The sequence below is a fragment of the Simochromis diagramma genome, unplaced genomic scaffold, assembly GCF_900408965.1.
Source record: "Simochromis diagramma unplaced genomic scaffold, fSimDia1.1 OVJJ01000091.1, whole genome shotgun sequence".
In the NCBI taxonomy this organism is placed as follows: Eukaryota; Metazoa; Chordata; class Actinopteri; order Cichliformes; family Cichlidae; genus Simochromis; species Simochromis diagramma.
The window spans coordinates 1,707,508-1,729,727 of NW_024386901.1; the positions used below are offsets into that span (position 1 = coordinate 1,707,508).

At 41.0% G+C, this 22,220-nt stretch overlaps 1 protein-coding gene across 2 annotated transcripts in view; it reads left to right on the forward strand.

The window, feature by feature from the left end:
- Positions 1-15,483, forward strand: part of arhgap20 (Rho GTPase activating protein 20) — a 45,530-nt gene extending 30,047 nt beyond the window's left edge. The window contains exons 15-16 of one of the 2 annotated variants that reach the window (XR_005696238.1): positions 156-2,516; positions 15,473-15,483. Coding sequence is in view for 1 of the 2 variants with exons in the window: in XM_040034731.1 (XP_039890665.1) it covers positions 156-1,840 (1,685 nt within the window). In the remaining variant the exon portion in view is untranslated. Of the gene's footprint in view, positions 1-155; positions 3,291-15,472 lie in introns of those variants that run through there. The other variant, XM_040034731.1, reaches the window with a different exon arrangement.
- Positions 15,484-22,220: the final 6,737 nt, after the last annotated feature.

Below are 22,220 nucleotides of genomic sequence, written 5' to 3' on the forward strand. Positions count from 1 at the left end.
TTCATTCAGCTCAGGAAATGCTCTCAGTTAATTGAATCTTTTTTTTTGTCCTCTAGCAATGGCAACCAATCAGTTAAAGCGACTCTTTACAGTGAAAAATAGCACTGTTGCTAATTGCTAATAAAGTGAACCATGTTTTCTCCTTTTCTTCCCAGATGTGTCGTCCTTCCAGATGAACGACTCGTCTTACGACAGTCTGGAGAACGAGCTGAACGATGATCCCGAGTCTCCCTTCCAGGAACAGCTTCCGCTTCGCGACAAAGACAAGCCGGACAGCTGCAGCCGTGACTCTGTCATCACGCTCAGTGATGGCGACCCCGAACCTGACCCCGATTCTAACCTTTTGCTGCAGCTCCCGCCTCTGGCCAGACCCAGTAGGTTCAGTCCCGTGGTTCGACAGCCTCGCGTACGCCACGCCAACGGCTCGTCGCAGGGTCCTAGGAGACTGAGGAGGAGCTCAGAACCGGCCTTAGCCCTGGCTAGCATGCCGAGTTCAAGCATGGTGTTGGCTCATGCTGATAACCGCCACCCGTCAGTGAGGAAGGCGAGCTACGATGCTGCCATGGAGGGGGAAGCAGATGTGGATGAGGTTTTTCTTGAACAGGGGCTGAACGGGCTGCAGCTGAAAGAGGAGGGAGAGGATGGCTGTGAGAAGAGAGGAGTCAAAATCCAGAACAGCGGGCGGAGGAAGACGAAGCATGCCCCTCCACCGCCACTGCGACTGGATGCCAGTTGTTCCAGTCTGTCTTCACCGGCAACCTCACCAACCGGCTCCTCCCTCAGCTCCTTAGACTCTGCCTTCTCACAGTACTCCACTGACTACGCCACAAATGTGCCACTTCCGTTAAATGAACCCCTTCCTCTCTCCCCCCTTTTTCCTGGACGCCCACAGCAGTCCTCAAGGAGCTCTCCCCCTCAGAGAGAAGCGCTGGCTCATTGGCCACAAGCCACCCACCCCCCTCGAACCTGCCAAAGTGCTTCTCACTCTCATGGCCTCCACCCTAACACGTGGCTTAAAAAGGACCGGTGCCTGACGCTAAGGCAGCCCGATAGTGGACACACTGAGGAGGACCTGCCCGTGGTTAACGGGAAATCCTTCTCAACCACTAACTGCTTCTCTGTCAGTGCCCAGGAGGCCATGGTGACAAATCAAAACTGCAGACATAGGTCAAGCAGCCCTCCATCTTACCAGCAGGCTCTGCTGCAGCTGCAGCACAGCCACTCTCCTTTTTACGGTGCGACAGAGAAGCCTCTGACAGTCAAAGATCTGAGACAGCTCCATGACCAGACCTCTCCTAACAAACTCAAACCAAACCCAGGAGCTGAGATCGCACAGAGGCTGGCTGAAGGTGGCTGCGTGCAGCCCCCAAAAGGTGGCTGCGTGCAGCCCCCAAAAGGTGTTTTCTTTGGACAGAGTGCCACCACTCTGGTGCTCCAAAGACAAAAGTCCCACTCTCTAACTCCTGCCATGGACATCCACAGAGGGAGGAAGACCCTTCCTCGCCGAGCATCTGAGCCTGCTAAGGTCAATGTGAACTCTAACCGCGGCCCCAGCCTTATCTTAGACAGACTTCCTGCTTCTAAAGCCCGGCCCCAAGACGGCAGAGCGTCAGATAACCACGCCAAGCCGCGCCTCTGCTTGTCGCCCTCTGCCACCAGGGCTGTAAGGGACTACTTTTCCTCACAAGGTCAAGAGGATGTGGACGCCTGCCTGCAGAGGAGTCATGAGGTCGCGCTAGCAATTGTGCAGGGTAAGAAGGAGTGGCAGAACAGGCGGTGCAGTGACCCGCGGCTGGAGGACTTTGAGCAACTTTTTTTTGCAGAAGAATCGTATGTGTAAAAAGGAACTTTGGAAAGACAAACTGTACAGGGGAGACTGACTTTCATGTGATATTGTAACTTGTACACAACTGTCTTTTTATTGTATTATTTTTCATATACTCCTTTAACCTGTTGCTGACTACTGTAATGGTACATCAGCGGTTTAAGATTTTTATGAGGTACAGATGCAGCGTCAGTGTAGCGTCTCGAACACCAAAAATCTGGTTTCTCTGGACAAAATGTTTCTCTCACCGCGTCCTTGTGCACCTTCCAGATCTATGGTTGTTTCTTTTTCAGCATGTGATGAAAGTCTGGAGAGCTTGTCAGCAGTAAGAAAAAGAAACGACAAAGAAATCCTTTTTTTTCATGTTCGGGAAGCTTGCAAAATGTTTAGAAAGCAAGCAGAACATCCATTACAGCTGATGGGAAACGAAGGCCGTGACAGTACAAACAGTAACATTAAAAACTTGAGCAACATTCGTGCCGCTCGTGACCGATCGCAACCATGAAGTGAACTAATTCTTTTCCAGTGACTGAAGTGTTTGTCTGAGTCAGTGAGTCGGTGGGGGCAGTTTTTGTGTTCGTATAAGCATCCTGCAGACACACAGCACAGCGTCGTCCTCAGTAAGTCTGGTTAATATCTCTGACCTGGAAGGAGAAGATATCTGCGTGTGTGTGTGTGTGTGTGTGTGTGTGTAAAAGAAAGCATTGCTGATTGTCAGCGTGTCCTGAGCCAAAAGAAAATCAGTGCCGCTGAAAGAGAAATCGCTTTTAGTTTTGCTTTCAAAGCACTTAATTATCCTCATCAGGACCCTTTGGGTATCGCAAGGAGACACCTTGTTGAGCAAGTGCATGTTGAGTTGGATGTACCAGTTTGTGTGTTTTGTCCATACATGTATGATCTTTTTGTTCCAGCGCTGCAGTGTTGACTCCATAGTGACACTTAACAGTAAATGGCCTTATTCCACTGTCTATTACCGTGATGAAAAGTATGTAAATACATACCCACAGATAATGTTAGCTATTGTTAGTTTGCACCAGTAATAAACAGTGTTATCTCTTACATAGCTTCTTCACAGGACCACACACACAGAAGTAAGGCCATTGTCATGTGCTGCCATTTCAAATGATCTCATAGAGTACTTTGTCCTGTATTATTATTAATATTATTATCTCCTTTACAGAACTGTGTTCAGCCTGTATAGTTCTCCATATTTATGATGCAGATATATATATATATGTATAAATCTCTATATGAATATATTATCTTGTTGTTTCGTATGTGGTGTGTGGTGTGAGGAAATCAAATGTGTATTTTTGTACATGCCAATTCTGCTGCTGCTGTCTTTATAGAAAGAGTATTTGCTACCAAATGCACCCTTTGTATATTGTGTACATCTGAATTCCAGCAGGAATTCACAAGAACCAAAATATAATTGATTTCAATAAATGTTGCTCTTGTGAAACTACTTTGCCAGTCAAATGTGAAATTTGTTCACAAGGGTGGTTTCGCGTGACAGTTTTGTGGCTATCACCAGGGTGGGATACAGGATGAGGATCATCATTAACATTTATTGCAAACAAATGAACAGCGTGTGGACACACTCCACCCTTTGATGGCTCTGCTCGGAAACCGAGGCCAGTTTGCTGTAAGGTACACCTTGCTGTAATGGGTTGGATTCACTTTTGCCTTCACAACATCCTTAATTGTTTGTGTAGCTTTAACAAGCTGCTTGGAAACATCCCCCAGAGATTTTGGTACATCACACAATTACTGAAGATTTGTCTGCTGCACCACCGTGATCTCCTGATATGGTGACAGTGGAGGCATTTAAGTGCAGTGAACTCCAAGTAAACTAGTTTGGTTCAGGCTCAGATCATCACAATCACCAGCCTGAACTGTTGATACAAGGCAGGATGGATCCATGCTTTCATGCTGTTCCTGCCAAATTCTGACACTATCATCCTTATGTTGCAACAGAAATCAAGACTCAGACTAGGCAACATTTATTTTCCAATCTTCTGTTGTTGCTGCACACATCTCTCGGCTGACTGTAGATCAAGAGGTACAGCAGATTGGTTGGAAGTTTAACAGTTTGATCCCTGGCTGCAGCACACTGCATGCAAGACTTCTTGTGCAAAATAATGAACCCCAAGTTGCTCTCTGATGCATCAAGTGTTAGAGAGAAAGCTCTTAGAAAAAGCACAGAAAAACATGCTAGCAGGGATCTGTGTGAATGGGTGAATCAGCCCATTTACCACAGCTGAACAGGTGTGTCTAATAAAGTGGCAAGTGAGTGTAAGCAATCCAGAACTGCACCAGAATTTAAAATGTCTTCAAATTTCCTGAAATCCAGCTTGGTAGTCATTACTAATCTTACTACAACATAGGCGAGCATTAAAAAAAGTGTAAGTGTAAATATCCAAATATAAACTGTAAAATACGTCTCTGTCCTGAGACCTAGTGGAACTGAAATCTGATTAATAAATTCCAAAATATGACAAAAGTGATGTTTAAAAACACTGGTCTATAAAGAGCTCATTACAGCTACATTTAAAGCTAAAAAAATAACACTTCTATCCATATTTTAATAAGTCAGCTTGTAAAGGAGGTCAGCTAATCAGAGCGCTACTCAAAAGTAGAGATGGCACGATACCACTTTTTTATGTCCGATACCGATACCGATATCATAAATTTGGATATCTGCCAATACCGATATGAATCCGATATAGTGTTTTTTAATCAACAAAACTGTTTTTTAAATATCTTGCTGCATTTTGTATAAGTTCATACTCAAGTTTAAAACAACAACTACACTAAAGCTATTCTGTTATACCTGTATGCAAAAAAAAATATTTCATAGTTCAGCAATACTGATCAATCTAATAAACTTAAACCTACACCATCCTCCCTATTCTGGTATTTTAAAGAGTACTTAGCATAAATATTAAGCAACCTAACTAATAGGGTTCCAACTCCCAGCAACAACAAAAATAAATAAATAAAAAATAGGGAACCACCCCTCACGCTCCACCTCATGATGCTTAATCAACGTAATCAACTTTAATTTGATGCAGTGTGAAAAAAAATGCACAGAAATCAATTATTTTTCAAGAAATATTAAATAGATTCAACATCTTTCTTCAACAAAATTGCAGACTGCACAGATGGTACCTTCCCAAAGGAAAAAGTACTATAGCTTACTAGGGTATATATATTAGACTTAATAGTTACTATATACAGTAATGGACTTCTATTCATTTTGCATCAAATTAAAACTTTGGGTGTCAGATAATTATTTATTAAAAGCTCGACATTTTAAATGAGAATAAGAAAGAAAAGTATGTCTTTGTGCCCCCTTTTCCCTGTTAATGCCCTATCGGCCCCCCTGGCTAAACTTTGCTAGATCCGCCCCTGCACAGTTACCAGCCGTCAGCTACGTAGAAAAAGATCCTCGAGTAGAAAGTAATATTAAATAAATTCTAACAACAGCTGATCAAGCTTAAACGTGCTGCTGTTGTTCAGCCGCTGGTTTCCTCTTTCTGGTGCAAAGTGGGCCAAAAACAAACAAGAGAGACGGACTCCCGACAGAAAAGCCGATCAGCTGATCGTTAAGCAGTTTCATGATTGAAGTAGCAGCAAGAAGAGGCAGTCGCTTGTTAAGCTTAACGCAGGAATGCTTTACAAACATTCAGAGATGGACTTACACACTTGCTGTACTTCTCTCGGGGATAACTTTGTCGGAGATGAAATGCCGGGTTGCTAGCGAAGCTCCAAATGCTATCCAGACCACCGACAGGTCCCGCATGCCACAGCCGCTCTATCACGTGATGCATACTGCTCGACGTGCTAACGTTCTGAGGTGAGTTACGGCGTGTTGCAAGTTTTGTGAGGTGCTTTCGTGATATTTAATGGATCGGATTACATTTTTTATTTTTCTCCGATATCCGATCCAGTAATTTAGGTCAGTATCGGACCGATACCGATACGTAATATCGGATCGGTCCATCTCTACTCAAAAGTACAGCTTAACAAAGCAAGAACATAAGAAAACAATCTGGCCTAATGAGTACGGTTGAATAGTCCAAAAAATTTACCTCATATCGTGTTTAGCATTTAGTTTAAAAAGGTACAATTCCCTAAAGCCAACACTTATTCCAGCTGACCCAGAGTCTAAACTGATTCATGATTCTTCATGCATGACAACACCTTGACAAGAAACGGATCGTATTAAGGCAGCGTAATGTTCACAGGCTGTTTTCAAAAATCAAAACATATCAGTGTGCTGTGGCACGAAGTGGAAAGCACATGTTTTATTAACGTTTCCACGATCTCCACCACTTTATCAGTTTTGGTGACAAAAGTTTTGCTGGGGCATATTTACTGATCTTCAGAAGGTGAATCACTATGAATTATGGGATGGCAGTATCTTCGTTTCCTTGATAAAGTATGGTGTGATGTATCCTGTGCTAAAGACGGTTTAACAAATCAGTGAAAAAGTAGTGAAAACCAAATGCACTCCTCATCATTTAGAATAAAGTGTTGTGTGACGAAATGCGTTGAAACAAATTACCAAACAAGCTGCGCGTGTGCTGTGAAACTCTCATGACTGCAGCAAAAAGGAAATTAAATCTGGCAACGGTGCGGGAGAGGGAGAAACTTTAGACCTGCACGTCTGATTAATGTGAGCGCAGAGAGTGGATGAATATCACCAAACTTGTTTCGAGTGTGTGGTTGTGGATACGGCCATCACAGCAACCGTGACGTCACCTACTGGTTAGTGAAGTCCCTTTGTGAAGGCTGGAGCTGAGCGACTTTGCGGGGGGTGATTCTGACTGAGGAACTAAAGAACACTGCATGCTCAAGGTCGACGTCTTTTGACTTGCTGGAGGTTTTCATAAGAGTTCAAACTCATTACGAGCATCTTAAAACCAAAGATAAAGGGAACAAGTGTCCATGTTTCCATTCCTCTATTGGGTTTTCTCTTACATGTTTTCCAAGTTTTGATCTTTTCCTTTATCACTCCATGAGTTTTTCTTCTCCTTGGACATCTCTGAATCGGTTTGATAACTTGAAATTAAGTTTTTTTTATGAACAATCCCTAGCTACATTATTATATAATCAAGGCTCACAAATCATGGTGGGATTCTTACAAAAAATCCCCAGTATGATTCCTACACAGCGGCAGAGGAAGAATTAAGTGGGGCTTTGTGATGGTTTCTCTAACCCTTGTTTATGAGTTTTTGTGAAAACCTTCAACACCGGCAGCCACGGTTGACTCATATATTTACAAGAAAACTTTGTAAGACGTCAACACCAAAAGAAATATAGACAGAATCATCAAAACCTTTCACATCTGTACACTTATGGGCCACATGTTTTCCACTAATGCATGATGTGGAGATATACAGGCACAAGCTGATGTTGCTAGGGGGACAGGTTGCACAGCAGGTTGGGAGAATTAGTCAAAACACAGCTTTGTCGGACAAACGGAGAGGTTCAGCTCAGTGTTAGAGGAACTACAGGCAAAAACGGGTTTTCTTACTATGAGTTCTTCAAGAACTCATGAGTGGCTGATCTCTCTCAGCCATATCTGACAACCAGCAGGCACCCTAACACCTGCTGGCCTCCTGATTTTTGCAAACTTCTGTTATGGGGGTAACAGAGCAAAATAGAGGAACATGTTCAGAGCAGCAAAATCTTCTAAAGATGTAATAAATCAAGTTGTTTGATGCTGTGCAAAAGTCTTGAGCGACCCCTCACTGTCTTTATATGTCAGTAGAAAAATGAGAAATGGGTGCATTTATAGCATTTATAGCATTTATTGAAATATGTGCAAACACACATTGAAATGACATTTAGAGCTTTTTTTGGGATGTTGGCTGCCTTTTGTTCTGTTTGATCCCGATGATCCCACACTGCTTCAGTAATGTTGAGGTCCAATGTGGAATTCATTGTGTGTTTTTCTATCCAGGTATGCTTTTACTGCACTGGCGTTGTGTCTGGGATCATTGTCGCACTGAAAGTGAAGCCTTTACCAACCAGATGCTTCCAGCTTTTATTGCACGGATCAAAATCTGACAGCAATTTTCTGTGTTTATAATTCAAACTGATCGAGTAGTATTTGAAATTGCCTTTGTTCTTGTTTTTTCCTGCTGCTGCTTCGTATTTTTATGCAATGCTGTTGTTCTCTATAATGGATCGGTCTACAAACTTTTAAGGGCAAGAATGCAGGTATTCTTGAGGTTCGTACTCTATTTTAGGTCTCTTGCTGGTTTTACAGGTGCAGTTTGCGCTTCCAGACCTTAAGTTGCTCCCGTAGCAACAGAAAGATTTGCTTTTATTTTCAGAAGGATGATAAAGGTTGTTTAACAGCCGCTTGGCTTCTCCATGAGATTCCTCAGCCAACGCCGAACTCGATGCACAGTGAGGTCACACTTGATCCCAGTCATGAATTTCAGACAAATCAGCAATCAGTATGGTTTCCCTCCCTTTGCTATACTGTTGACCCACTCTGAAAAGCATGCAACTCCCTGGGCAGTAACCCTGGTGTTATTCCCACATATTGTTTTTCTGACACACATTCTCCAGTTTTGGTGAAGCAGTAACGCTGCAGCAGGCGTGAGTGAACTCCCATTCGCTAAGACCCGCTGGACCCTGAATGTGATGTTGATTAATTTTCTAAAGGCAAAATACAGGATCACAACACAACTGCACTAACACAGCAATACAACTGTAGAAACCTTCACAATGTTTTATAGAAGCTGCTGTAAAGAACCAAGCATGTTATGGCATTGTTTCTCCCTAGCTGAAAATTTATAAAATAAGATTGTGTGATGGTTTATGGGGCTAGGTAGATGTACACAGAAGAATGTAAGACCTCCGACAAAGCTTAGTTACATAATAGGAGAGAAGATTTATGGGGCTGAAAAAATGTGGTCAAGAGAGCCTGGTAAAAACACCTGGTAAGAAGTCAGTGACGGAAAAGACTGGATATGTGAAGGCATTTGAGCATATTAATGTGTATTCCCACTGAAATACTGTACGCAAAGCTATTTCTCAAACTTAATATTTCATGCGGTCAGTTTTAATGACATTAGCCATTTTCTACATGTTGCTGTGTGCTCAGCTAGCTAATGAGCTTGATTGTGTCATATTTGACTCAAACTGTATATAAAAAATATACTTAGTCTCCAAAAAGCGTAAAGCAAGAGGGAAGATTCAAGGGTTAACTATGATAGGGTTAAAGTTGGAGTTTTCAGTGGCAAGAAGGTGGCTTTCCTTTTACCATTGACAAGAAGCGTGATGCAAAGGTGACAAGTGTTGGTGTGATTATTTGGAAATAGAAGAAATATAAAATCATGTTGGTCTGGAGCTCCAGGCAAAATGTTGCCTCGTGGGGTAAGGACTCGGAGGGCCATGAGAAAGGTGGTGGATTGCTCCAAAACTACACGGATAGAGGTTGTTTGTGATTTGAAGTGAGTTAGGACCACAGTCCCCAAGAACACCATTGGTAACTCACTATTCTATAATGGACTTAAATGTTGCAGTGCCCAAAAGGTCCCAGTGCTCAAGAAGGCACATGTACAAGCCTGTCTTAAGTTTACCATCTACCTGGGAGAAAGAGCTTGACCTTCCATTGTTGGAGGAAAAGAAATGCTGAGTATGACCCAAGGAACACCATCCCCACAGTCAACCACACAGGTGGAAACATTAAACTTTGGGCTGTTTATCTGCTAAGGGTAGACACTTGTTATTAATCTCTGTCTTTCTTCCACAGCATGTCTTTTATCCTGTTTTCCTTCTCTCAGCCCAACCGGTCGCAGCAGATGGCCCCGCCCCTCCCTGAGCCTGGTTCTGCTGGAGGTTTCTTCCTGTTAAAAGGGAGTTTTTCCTTCACACTGTCGCCAAAGTGCTTGCTCATAGGGGTCATATGATTGTTCGTTTTTTTTCTCTGTGTGTATCCGGTTGTTCAGTCTGACGTCACTAGCCGTGTCTGGACCTAAACTCCGCTGCAGGTCCATACTGTATATCAAACGATCACTATGGCATTACTGAGAGTTGAAAAACTGTCTAAAGTCTTTCATCTTTAATAAAATGATCAGCGTTCTGCTCTACCAGGTGTAACAATTGAGTTTAACATCCAGGCATCCATGAAAACGGAATTTATGACATTTAACGGAGTTAGAAGTTAGCAGGGAGTTAGCTCGCTAGCTTCTATCTAAATACAATATAGCATGTCCTGACTGCGGGGTTTTGGAAACAAATTAAAACTTACAGCTCTGTTATCACTTCCAGCATAAATGAAGACAGAAAACTAAAAAGCAGTGACGTTTGTAAGGTTACTGAAGTTGGGCTAGCTGGTATATAATGATGTGCTACGTGACCGCTAGCGACACAGCTATGTTAGCATAATATAAACAAGATTACTTTTTTTCCACTCGATAAAAGTTAACCTGAGTGTTCTCGGTGGTCAGGAACAAATGTAATCGCATGGCAGGATGCTGTAAAAGGACCAAACTTCAGCCAGGAGAACAACTGAGATAATCCATCCATAATACGAGGTTAGTCATTCATATACTGCTGCATGGGCTGGACTGTAGTTACATCCTAAGGTTTTAAAAACTGAGCTTAAATAAATGATTAGTGGTAATAAAAGCCGAGGGAGGTCAACAGTGATCACTGACTGTTTTAGGAGCTTTTTGAGATCTAATAGAAGAAATTACATAACATTAAACATGTTAACAACACAAAAGCCATATTAAACGCAGACTACTTTAGGCCCGGAAGTAGGATTCGTCGTGTCATCACTGAACAACCAGATTACTGTAGGGTCAACCTTAAAATATAAAGCGCCTTGAGGCGACTGTTGTTGTGATTTGGCGCTATATAAATAAAATTGAATTGAATAAGGGTACAGGACAACTTCACTGCATTGAGGGTCAAATACATACTGTCAAGACTACAGCAGAGCGGTTAAAGAAGAATCACATTAAGGTCATGGAGTGGTCTAGTCAGTCTCCAGACCTCAGTGTTATAGAAAATCTTTGGAAGGAGCTGAAGCTTTGAGTTGCCAAGTGGCACCCAAGAAACCTAAAAGATTTAAATAGTTTCAGTAAAGAGGAGTGGGTCAAAATCCTTCCTAAGATGTGTGCAAACCTGGTGACCAACTGCAACAAATGTCTTACTGCTGTGCTTGCCAACAAAGGTTTCTCAACCAAGTACTAAGTCGTGTTTTGCTTGGAGATCAAATACTCTGTCTCCCAAAACAATGAAAGTACCTTAAGAATAAGACTGTTCATTAAAACTTCAGCAGGGGATCAAAAAAGTGCTTCTTCCATTCTAAATGGGATGCATTGCAAAAGGCAAATTATCCTACTGCTTATTAAAAGTGTGATCTGAGTAAACAATTTTGTGATGTGTTTATGCGCTCAGTCCCTAGTTTCATACAGTTTGATACAGTTCGTAAGTAATGGTCCTATCCAGAGTAATAATAAAATAAATCATGGGTGTTATGTTGGATTTGGGGGTTTTATTTGCCATCCGGTCTTTAAGTCTGATGTCGTTAGCAATGTCTGGGCCCAAACTCTGCTGCAGGTCCCTAAGTCACACGATCACCGCGGGATCACTGAGAGTTGAAAAACTGTCTAAATTCTTTCGTCTGTAATAAAATGATCAGTGTGGCTGCTCTACCAGGTGTAACAATTAAGTTAAACATCCAGGCATCCATGAAAACGGAATTTATTAAATTTAACGGAGTCAGAAGTTAGCAGGAAGTTAGCTCGCTAGTTTCCATCTAAATATAATATACCATGTTCTGACTGAGAGATTTCTGAAACAAATTCAAACGTACAGCTCTTCCAACATAAATGAAGACAAAGTAAACAGCAGTGACGTTTGTAGGGTTACTGAAGTTTGGCTAGCTGGTATATAACGATGTGCTACGTGATCGCTAGCGACACAGCTATGTTAGCATAATATAAACAGTGAAGCTGGAGGATGAACGCTAATTTTTTCCACTTGATAAAAGTTAACACGAGGGCTCCCAATGGTCAGGAACAAATGCAGTCGCGTGGCAGGCTGTAAACGGACCAAACTTCGGCCAGGAGAACAACTGAGATAATCCATCCAGAATACGAGGTTAGTCATTCATATACTGCTGCATGGGCTGGGCTGTAGTTACATCTAAGGTCTTAAAAACTGAGCTTTAAAATGATTAGCGGTAATAAAAACCGAGAGGAAACAGAGTGAAAAACAGTCACTGACTGTTTTTAGGGGCTTTTTGAGATTAAATAGAATAAGATACAAAGCATTAAAACATGTCAAAAACACAACAGTCTTATTAAACGCAGGGTAGTTTGGGCCCGGAAGCAGGATTAATCACGTCATCACTTAAAGACCGGATTGACAATTTGCTACTGTATGCTGAGTCAGCACTACCTTGCATGTCACTTCAATTTAAAACAAACCAACAAACAAACAAACAAACAAACAAACAAACAAACAGCAAAATTATGACCTTTAATTCAGAAGACCTAAATAAAATGGTTGAAGTCCCCCCTTGGCTGTGTGTGTTTTATATACACCCATAGTCAAGCCCAAATGTGAATTAAAGAGCTAAAACATCTGTGATATTTGATTCTTGACATGCCACCCCCTCATTGTTGTGAGGCACCTCGGATGAAAAGCTCCATCATTAAATGGCTAAAAATGACCCTGCATCATTTTCCCTTTCATCTACAAAGAGTTACGTCTCTATTGCTGTCCTGTCTACAGCTCCCTTTAAACAAGTCATCCTCATCCTCCCCGTCTCTTCTATTATTCTCAAGGAAGCACACATGTCCACTTATTGATAACTAACACTTTTTTCATATCCACAAACAACAAATAGTAAATCTGTTATTTGTCTGTGATATGCAGAAACCTCAGTACAACTCCAGTGCTGTTTTCCACATGCTGGGCTATGCATTTGTGTATTCCTGTACCCTTTATGTGGGTGCCAGGGGAGGTGGGTGGGAAGGCACATGAGTCTGACCTTTGCTGGCATTAAAAGAAACAGATTAAGCCCAACTTTCATCTGCCTCTTTGTTATCCACACCAACGCTCCCATCCGTGTTCCCCCATGAAATCAATAAAAAATGCTTTGAAGGCCTTTTTTAAAACTGCTGTTGGAGGGGAAACCCCAGAATATTCTTTGGGAACCACTCTGTAAGGTGATCTTACTGTACATCATACAAGTAGCCTTCCACAGAAATGCTAAAGTTCTTCTTCACATATAGTTAGCTGTAGTTGTAGTCCATATGGAGTACAGAGCGTGACCCTAATATATAACATAGAGCAGTTATCTAAGTGCTTAGATAGTGCTTAGATATCCATGTCCCCTCTCTCTATAGATAACTGATATTTATCAGGAGAGAGAGGGAAAACTTGAGAATAGCCCTCTTTCTACATGCAGCATTTAAAATAAGCAAAGTTATTCAAAAATACTACAGTATACACTGTAACCTATAGCCTTCATGTGGTGTGCCTGGGGGATTCCCAAGTGAGTTTTTGAGAGAGCACCCAGAGCCTTAGCACACATTAAAAACTCAGTATTCAGATAAACTACTTGGTCAGTCCCAAATTTCAGTATTTTGCCGTCTGGATAACTTTGCTCCCAGCAGAACATAGTGGTCAACACTGGGCCAGCCTGGCACCAGTTACATCAACACGTAGGGGTAGCCTAAGAAAAATAGCGGTCTGGTGGTTTGCATGAACAGGGTGGCCTGGTATGGACTCAAAATTCCCAGCCTTAATTATTGTTTTTGTCTGCCCCTGTGTTTAAACCTGAAGCTTTCATTGTACATGCGCGGAAGCAGGGTATGGTTAGTGAAGGAAAAGTTTTGAAATGAAAAATTAGCATGACATTATTATTTATTTATTCTTTTTTTTTTTTTGCATCTTCAAGCGCACCTTAAGGAGAAATCATTTATTTAGTTTTTCAACCTCAGTCAAAACAAATGTGAAATAAAGCAATTGTTCAAAATAAAACAACATTATAAAGCCAGAAAACCACATTAAAGGTTAAGTCACTGTCATTATCAGCAGCTATTATGACTTAACTATTTCAGAACACCAGCACAGCTGATGGGAAGCCTAACAACCAAAGGTGGCATCACAAAACTTTTCCAGAGGACAGCCGATTTCTCCTTTTAGTAATAAGCTCGCCAGCTTTGTTTTGCAGTTTCTATTTTTAACTTTTAACTGATCCTTCAACTCTTTGTTTTGGCTGGCAGCGAACACTGAAACATGAAACATGAGAGGGGGAGAAAAAGGGCAGGTGAGGTGGGGGTGCTGCGATGACCTTTGAGTAAAACTGAGCACATCAAGAACCACTGATTTCTCCTACCAAACATCAAGGTCCTAAAAGCACATTGTCCTCCCCTCTTCAACACCGACACCCCATGTTCCTCTCTGATGACTGACACACACGTGACTGATGTTTGTTGGCTGGTCAGTGCTACTCCTGTTGAAGGTATAAAGTGTGTTTTTATGGATTCACCTCAGGTATCAACCATCTTGCTTCTTTGACCCTCTGTCTGTTTTGGCCTTCCTGTAGCAGACTTCAGTGACCTGTTTTAAAGCTGCTGTATGATTTAACAAATGCCTTACGGTTGGGTCAATGATTTGTTGGGCACATTGTTTAGAGGTTTGCCTTTTGGACACCACCACAGTAGATTTTAAACAATCTACTGTGCAGTCTTTCAGCATTAATTCAATTTTAATTAAAAGGAAATTCAACACCTTGAATCTACTTCAGATGTCTGCATCATTTTTATAACATAACAAGGAAATGCTTTATCTCATGGCATCAGTCCAGTTACTTTTGAGTTTCTAAAAGTTGGGGACTGTCTATCAAAATGTCTTTGATTCCTAAATGGTTATTCCAAAAACCGTTTAGGAATACATTTGGGCATTTATTTTCATTCATATTGTTCATCTTCTCTCCTTTTTCTTCTTCATCTGCCTCTCTTATAATTGCTACTTCACACGGAGCAACAAATTCAGGTAATGTATAGAGATACAGTGTTTTGTTTTGTTTTTTGGCTTGGGAAATCTTTTTGTAGCCTAAGCCTGCTTTAAATTTCTCAATAACTTTATCCCTGACCTGTCTGGTGTGCTCTTTGGACTTCATGGTGTTGTTGCTCCCAATATTCTCTTAGACAACCTCTGAGGCCGTCACAGAGCAGCTGTATTTGTACTGACATTAGATTACACACAGGTGCACTCTATTTAGTCATTAGCACTCATCAGGCAACGTCTATGTGCAACTGACTGCACTCAGACCAAAGGGGGCTGAATAATTACGCACACCCCACTTTGCAGTTATTTATTTGAAAAAAAAAAGTTTGGAATCATGTATGATTTTCGTTCCACTTCTCACTTTGTGTTGGTCTTTCACGTGGAAATCCAATAAAATTGATTCATTTTTGTGGCTGTAATGTGACAAAATGTGGAAAAGTTCAAGGGGGCCGAGTACTTTTGCAAACCACTGTACCTTTGTTCGACACCTAAGTGCTTTCTAACCAACATTCACACTATGATGGATGCATCAGACCTCCTGAGCTACAGCAACCCAAAATACAGTCAGGTATACATATGTGTGCATAGGTGTTTGTGTGGACCAAGCATCCCCATAGAGAACTTGGCTGTCAGGTGAGATGCAGATGAAGTGTGTATGTGTTTTATATGCCTTTACCTGCCCGCTATATTCATAACTTACAACCCCCTTACATAACCCTTCTTGTTTACTGCACCCAGGACTTTTCACAGACTGTAAAATGTCCAAAATATGAATGTGTTTCAGGCTACTTCCCAAGAAGTGACTCAGAGCTGGCTTTAAGGTGACATTAAACACCTTCTGAACCCCTTTTGGAGGTCTCCAGCTCTATTGAAAGAGTATTTTTGTACAGGTAATTGAGTTTGAGAACCTCTAACATCACCCACAGTCATATCTGTTGAGTTCTGACCAAAAGAATAAGTTTACAGATATAAAGGTGAGGCTCTTTGTACTGCAAAATACTGTAGAAACAACCAGGATAAGTACTTACATCCCAACTATATGGAAAGGGGAACAAATGTTCAAGTTAGTAGAGCTGAACAACATAATTTATAATGGTAGACGGCATATATGTAGGGATAGTAAGATGGATATTTAAGGCGAATATTCAGAAACTGTCTCTGTGCACAAAATCAAAGCAACTAAAAGCGACCAGTTTGAGCCTAGTAAACATCATTCTTTGCACAACAAGTAATTCCAACATGAATTTGGAGACTTTAATGTCTTGTTTCAACATGACATCACTCCTGTGTATAAAGCCAGATCCTCAAATAAAAGTTTTCCCAGTTCTGTGTGGATGAACCTGACTGGTTGGCCCTCAGCTTTAGGCAGAACTCAAACCTCATCACTCAACGTCTGTGTTAGACCTCACCAACTCTTTCTGAAATAAATGATGGCTGATGAACAAGTTCAGCACCTGGGGGAATGCTGCTTGGATATCACCATACGTGATCACATTTTTCCAGGTTGTAAAATTGGTAATTTCCAAATCTAAAAAAGCCGAGCATAGAATTTCTCAAATAAGTTCAATGTGAGCTCTTATTTCCGGATTCACCCTGGTGTCTAGATGATGACTTCACTGTTTCTTCTCCTTCTCTGCATCCAAAAACATTTCCAATTTTATAAAAGATAACAGAAGAAAGTGCACACACAGCTGAAAAAAATCAAATGAAAAAACTGAAACCCGTACTGTCCATATCAGGGCATGCTGTGACTCCTTCATGCTACATTTTGCTGGCATGGTTTGGATCTACTTGAGGCAGTGGATCACTCCAAATCAGCACTAATTCTGAGATTTTTGTTTGTTTTTATTCTAGGACGTGTTATACAGTGACTCGCGTTTTTTAATCAGGACCAAAGCCCCAGCCAACACTTATCTCCAGTCTTAAATTTGACTTTACCCTGCACCCAGTAGGAGTATCCTTTGTGAACTTTGCTTCACTTTTCATTATTCCTCCCATGAGTATCACATCCAGGAAAGTTCGTCATATTCTTGCCTGTTTTTCGCAATCAGGAAAAAATCAGGGATGCTGTCGCTGCCTAAATGTTGCTTCTGGTAGAGTGTAAATGCCTAAGCTGTGTAACACACTAAACGGGTTCAGTTCAGGCTCACATTACATTCATAACTGAAAAGAAAGCACAGTACACACCCCCACCCCAGTCAAAATAACCAGCATCTGTAGTAACCAGTATAGATGACATCATGGTTTCATAACAGTAGTCAGCACAAAGGGGAAGTTGGTTGTGTAACCATAAATGTTTGTCAGTCCTGCAGCGAATGCAAATATGCTGGTTTATTTCAATGGGATTTGCCCAACACCTAAAAGCTGCTGCGCCTGTTCAAATATCACCGTCACTCCTGTTTGTGGCCAATATGCTGAAAGAATGATTTTCTCTGCGCTTGGTCAATAGCAAATTGGTCTCAATCCCAAGTCGTTGCTCAATAATAATCGGGACCCTGGGTGTTGTAGGAACTGCTCTTTTAATGTGTGCTTATCACTGTAAAGCAGGGCTGTCTAATTTTCTATCGTGGGCCACATACAGGCCGGACCAGTTTAATTCACTTTGTCGCAACCCACTAAACAGCAAAAAAATCTTATCTGGCACATCACACACAAAAACAATTAACCACCAGATAGTTAGTGTCAGTAGAAAACAAGTATTTATTTTACAGTTAAGGCAAACCAACCAATTACAGGACAAAAATAAACAACCACAGGGAAGCTTTAAGCTTCAGGGTCTCAAAATGTTTTTCAAAAGTGGTTTCATGAAAATCTGTATAACGGTTTTAACTGTGGACAAAACCTCCTGCATCCTCAAACACACTTTATAGGATGAGTCCCAAAGTGATGGAGCGCGAGAACAACTCTAACTACGTTTTATCATAGTGAGTATAAAAGAGAACTATTCCACACATCCTTTGTTTTAAGGTCACATTCATGAAGTGAAGAACTCAGGAAATTATCAACAGTGGACCGAACCACTGCAAGGCCTACAAGGGGGGAGTCCATTTACAAACCTTTGCTCTTTTAACCAGTATGAAAAGCAGTGCATGTTATTATTGTATTAGCATCCTCTCTCTTATCCAAATAACTTTGTTACCTTTCCACATAACTGAATGATTTAACCTAATCAAATGGAGACAGAAAAGTTAACTATAGCACATTTAAAAAAACAAACAAACTTAAACTGACACTGAAAAAATGGTAAAAATCAAAATCTCCTTCCCAGTGTGTCAGAGGGGAGAGGGAATACCGATGTCTGATTTGTTTTTGTAGTTCTTCAGTATTTTTAATGGCAAAACAAAGGACTACAATTTAGTTTATTGCAATAACACGCTTATCTTACTGTCTAAACTGTCTAAACTTCTACCGTTTACATCATATAATGTGACGGTAATAGTTTTATTTATCAAAATGTCAGTCCATATCAGTATATTGATTTATTGCTTTCTTACAGCTCTCCCACATTAGACATCCATTCATACTGTATCTCAACAACAGTTACAGGACATCTTTAGCAGATGCCACAATAAGATGAACAGTTTTGAGTTTTCAGCAGCTCGTTAAATCCCTCAGAGGGATTTAGTTTTACAATATACAAAAAATAAAAACCATTCCAATCTGATTAATATCATCATCATTAAGTAAAAGGCTTTGGTCCAATTTGGTTTATATGACAAACTGAACAATAAGAGGAGGAAAACTAATATTCAGGCACATATCCATCACTGATGGGAGTATAATCTACCATGCTGACCCACTTTCTGGTTTTTGCTTTTCTATTGGCTCACAGCCCAGCAGTTGTCGGGGGAGACAGAGTTCACCAGCTGTCATTCACCGGCCTGTTTGCTGGGACACAGTTCAGATTATCCGGTTTATCCCTCGCAATACTTATTTTGAAAGGACGTAAATCTGTCCTCGCAAAGTTTTAGTGTGAAGACTTTGTTTGAGGTTAGCTCCAGGTTATGGCTGGGATAAAAGGTTAAGACAATTAATGTAAATAATGTAATGTTTACTTAATTTATGAATGCTGCGTGTGTGTGTGTCTAAAAGAGAGATTTCAAAGGCAGAGGTCCTGTAGGTCTACCACATTAACCCTGCGCTCCGTTTGGCTGTGCACATTCTTTTCCAAATATGTATTTTGAGACCAAAAAAGAATCTTGTTACAAAGTTATATTTAATTATATAATTGTAAAGTTTTGTAAATTTAAAGTCTTAATGCAATTTGCAGTTGATAACAGCAATGACAGCTACACAAACCTGAAGGCTTATCACTAAAGCACACAAAAAGAGTCACCATTCACCCCCTTTGACAGGTTTCTTTTGACATGGCTGCTTTTTCACTTGTTTTTAATCTAATCATAGTACCTATGAATGACTCAAGCAGAAAAAAGGTGCCAAACTCAAAGCATGAACCAGTGAGTTGCTAAAGCACATCATGTGTTTCCATTTCTTTTGCTGAAATGAAAAATGCCAAAGATAACACAATTTGACATAAAAGAGTATTTCTGCAACAACAAGATCATTCCCAAGGTGCTATTAGCTAAAAACCTGGCATGTCTCAGTGTGCTTTTCATGTGTGTCCTTAAAAATTGTGAGGAAAGTGGACATGTGCAGGATAAAAGAAGAAGCAGACCTTAAATAATATCTACAGTAGATTAAGAGTGACTGAAAGTCATGTCCTTAAGAAATAGGGAATAGTCCAGTAAAGACCTGATGCAAGAACTGAGAAATGCATCTGGTGCTTCAGTTGATCCATCTACTGTTCGCCAAAGCCTCATCAGTCTCAGTCTCAGTGGATGGGTGGCTTTCAGAAAGCCATAGTTCAGAAAGAGAAAGGGGGAGAAAAGGCTGGGGTGTGTTAAATTGCACAAGAACTGGACTGAAACTCAGTGGCAACAGGTCTGATGGAGTGGATGAAACAAAATTAGGAGTTTTTCATTCAAAACATTGTCAATATGGGATGACCACAGTTCAGGGGGATGGGAAGCTCATCTTGTAACCGGAAGGTTGCCGGTTCGATCCCCAGCCATGTCTGTCTTGGTCGTTGTGTTCTTGGGCAAGACACTTCACCTTCCGCCTACTGGTGATGGCCAGAGGGGGCGATGCCACGATATGGCAGCCTCGCTTCTGTCACTCTGCCCCAGGGCAGCTGTGGCTAGAACTGTAGCTTGCCTCCACTAGTGTGTGAATGTGAGAGTGAATGAATAATGGCGTTGTAAAGTGTTATATAAATGCAATCCATTATCATTATTATCAATATGTATGAAGAAGGTCAGGGGAGAGGTACAACAATGAGTGTTTTCAGCCATCTGTAAAACACAGCAGAGGCTCTGTTAAATCAGTCTTGCCTGAGGCGTGTGCTTAAAAGACAATAGCAATGCAACATGAGCGTGCTGTTCTTCTCCTTCAAACATGCAGTGTGCAAGAATATAAAAAGCAAACAGACAAACAGACAAGTGAGGGCACTTCTGCTATCTGTTGTAAGCCCCTCCCAACAAACCTCTCCTATGTACTACAACCATGCTGATTTCTCACAAAGACACATCTATCCCAGGTGAAAGTCCTCAGCAGACTGTGCAAAAGTCCTATGTGGACTGCTTTTTCTACCATTTTAGTCTCGTTGACCTGATCTGTGATTGCCCCCCCCTGTGACTGGCTGATTTTCTAAAGCCTTAAAAAACAAGCTCACTGGAAAGCTTGAAGTACAAGTCTGCTGATATGTGACTGTGGGCTTTTTTCCTGAACTGGATAGGTGAACATGATGGATGGATGGATGAATGCATGGATGGATGGATGGGTACAGCTGATGCCTTGAGGCAATTTGCACACAGTAATCAATATGAACAAATAAAAGGCAGAAGTAAAAAAAAAAGAGACAGTTTAATTTGAGGCAAATTATCCCTTCAGATCTATTGATGTGTGTATTCTCTAATATCTTTTATTAGAATGTCAGTCATATTAAAGTCTTATTTGACATGAGAATTACTTTTTCTCCCAAAATGAAACTTAAAGCAGTCAGTAGAGACAATGAAGATATGAATATTGTGCTTTGGCAGTGATGCTCTGTAGATTCCTCGATTTTGAGGATTTGGACATAAGTGAAGATCGACTGATTGTAGATATTTTTGCGCTTAATGAGAGGATTTAGTGGAGGCATCGCATGACAAGTTGTTTCCTAGTCTTGCAGCAGCCAGACACTTTGATAGGTCAGTGGCAAATATAAATATTTGATCCAGTTATGCAAATCATCTTGACCCAGGACCAGAATGCAGCTCACATGACTTGTTTTATATCCAGCACACGGAAGGAGCCAAATGAGGCCCCATTCAACTGCAACCATCGCTGCTGAACATCTGCCATCTTGGATCTAATAGAAGCACAGGCCGCATGCATCACCTCCCACTTCTCTCTCTTGACAAAAAATTGGATGCCGCGTTGTAAAAATGGAAAATAAGACAGAGCAGGTCAAGGCGAAAAAACAATTTCAGCGTTCTGTGAAATACATTCCTGATTAATCGGAGCACCTGTTGTGTTTGAGGAGAAGTCAGAATGGTAACTGAGGATAATTTCAAAGTAAGCAACACAAAATCAGAGCTAGAAGAGAAAGAGCAAGTGGAAAAGGGAAATCTGAGGTGTAAATGAAGACATAGAGCCAAAGAGCTGCCAAGATCAGAAAGTTCTACATTTACTTTGTTAAGAGCGTGATGAATTTGAGTCCTTTCATTGAGGTCTTAGGGTGAAATCACATCTTTGGACTGAAGTTAGAATTCTTTTTCCTTCTGGGGCAAAGTATCATCCTCCACTCTGAAAGTTATCCTCTCATAACACAACCACATTAAAATGAGAACATCATTATGGACTTCAGATGAAGATTCCTTTTCAAACTAGTGTTTTGATGTCAGCTCCTCAGCTGAAAGCGCTTCGTAATGAAGTGAAGGGGGAAGACAAAGGCAAACAGAGGGAACAGAGTAAACACTGTAACAGGCTTAATCGTGATCCTGATTAGATTCTGTTTTAAGAACAGAGCCAGAGAGGGAATCAAACCATCTGAAAGCAAATGTTGTTTTTGGCAGACGGAACAATGGTTATAGGTTTCCAAAGAGCGGTGAGAGAGGGGACTGTTTATTTCACACAACTTAAAGGAAAAAAGCTCAGATTTTTGTTGTATAGAACCTGGAAAACTTCAGCATTTGTGTTTGCATTTTTGTGCAAAGTGTGGTTCTTACTCTTGTAATATTTTGCAGTTATGCTTCATATATTTGCCCACATCATATTTCTGTTTTATGTGTTTTCA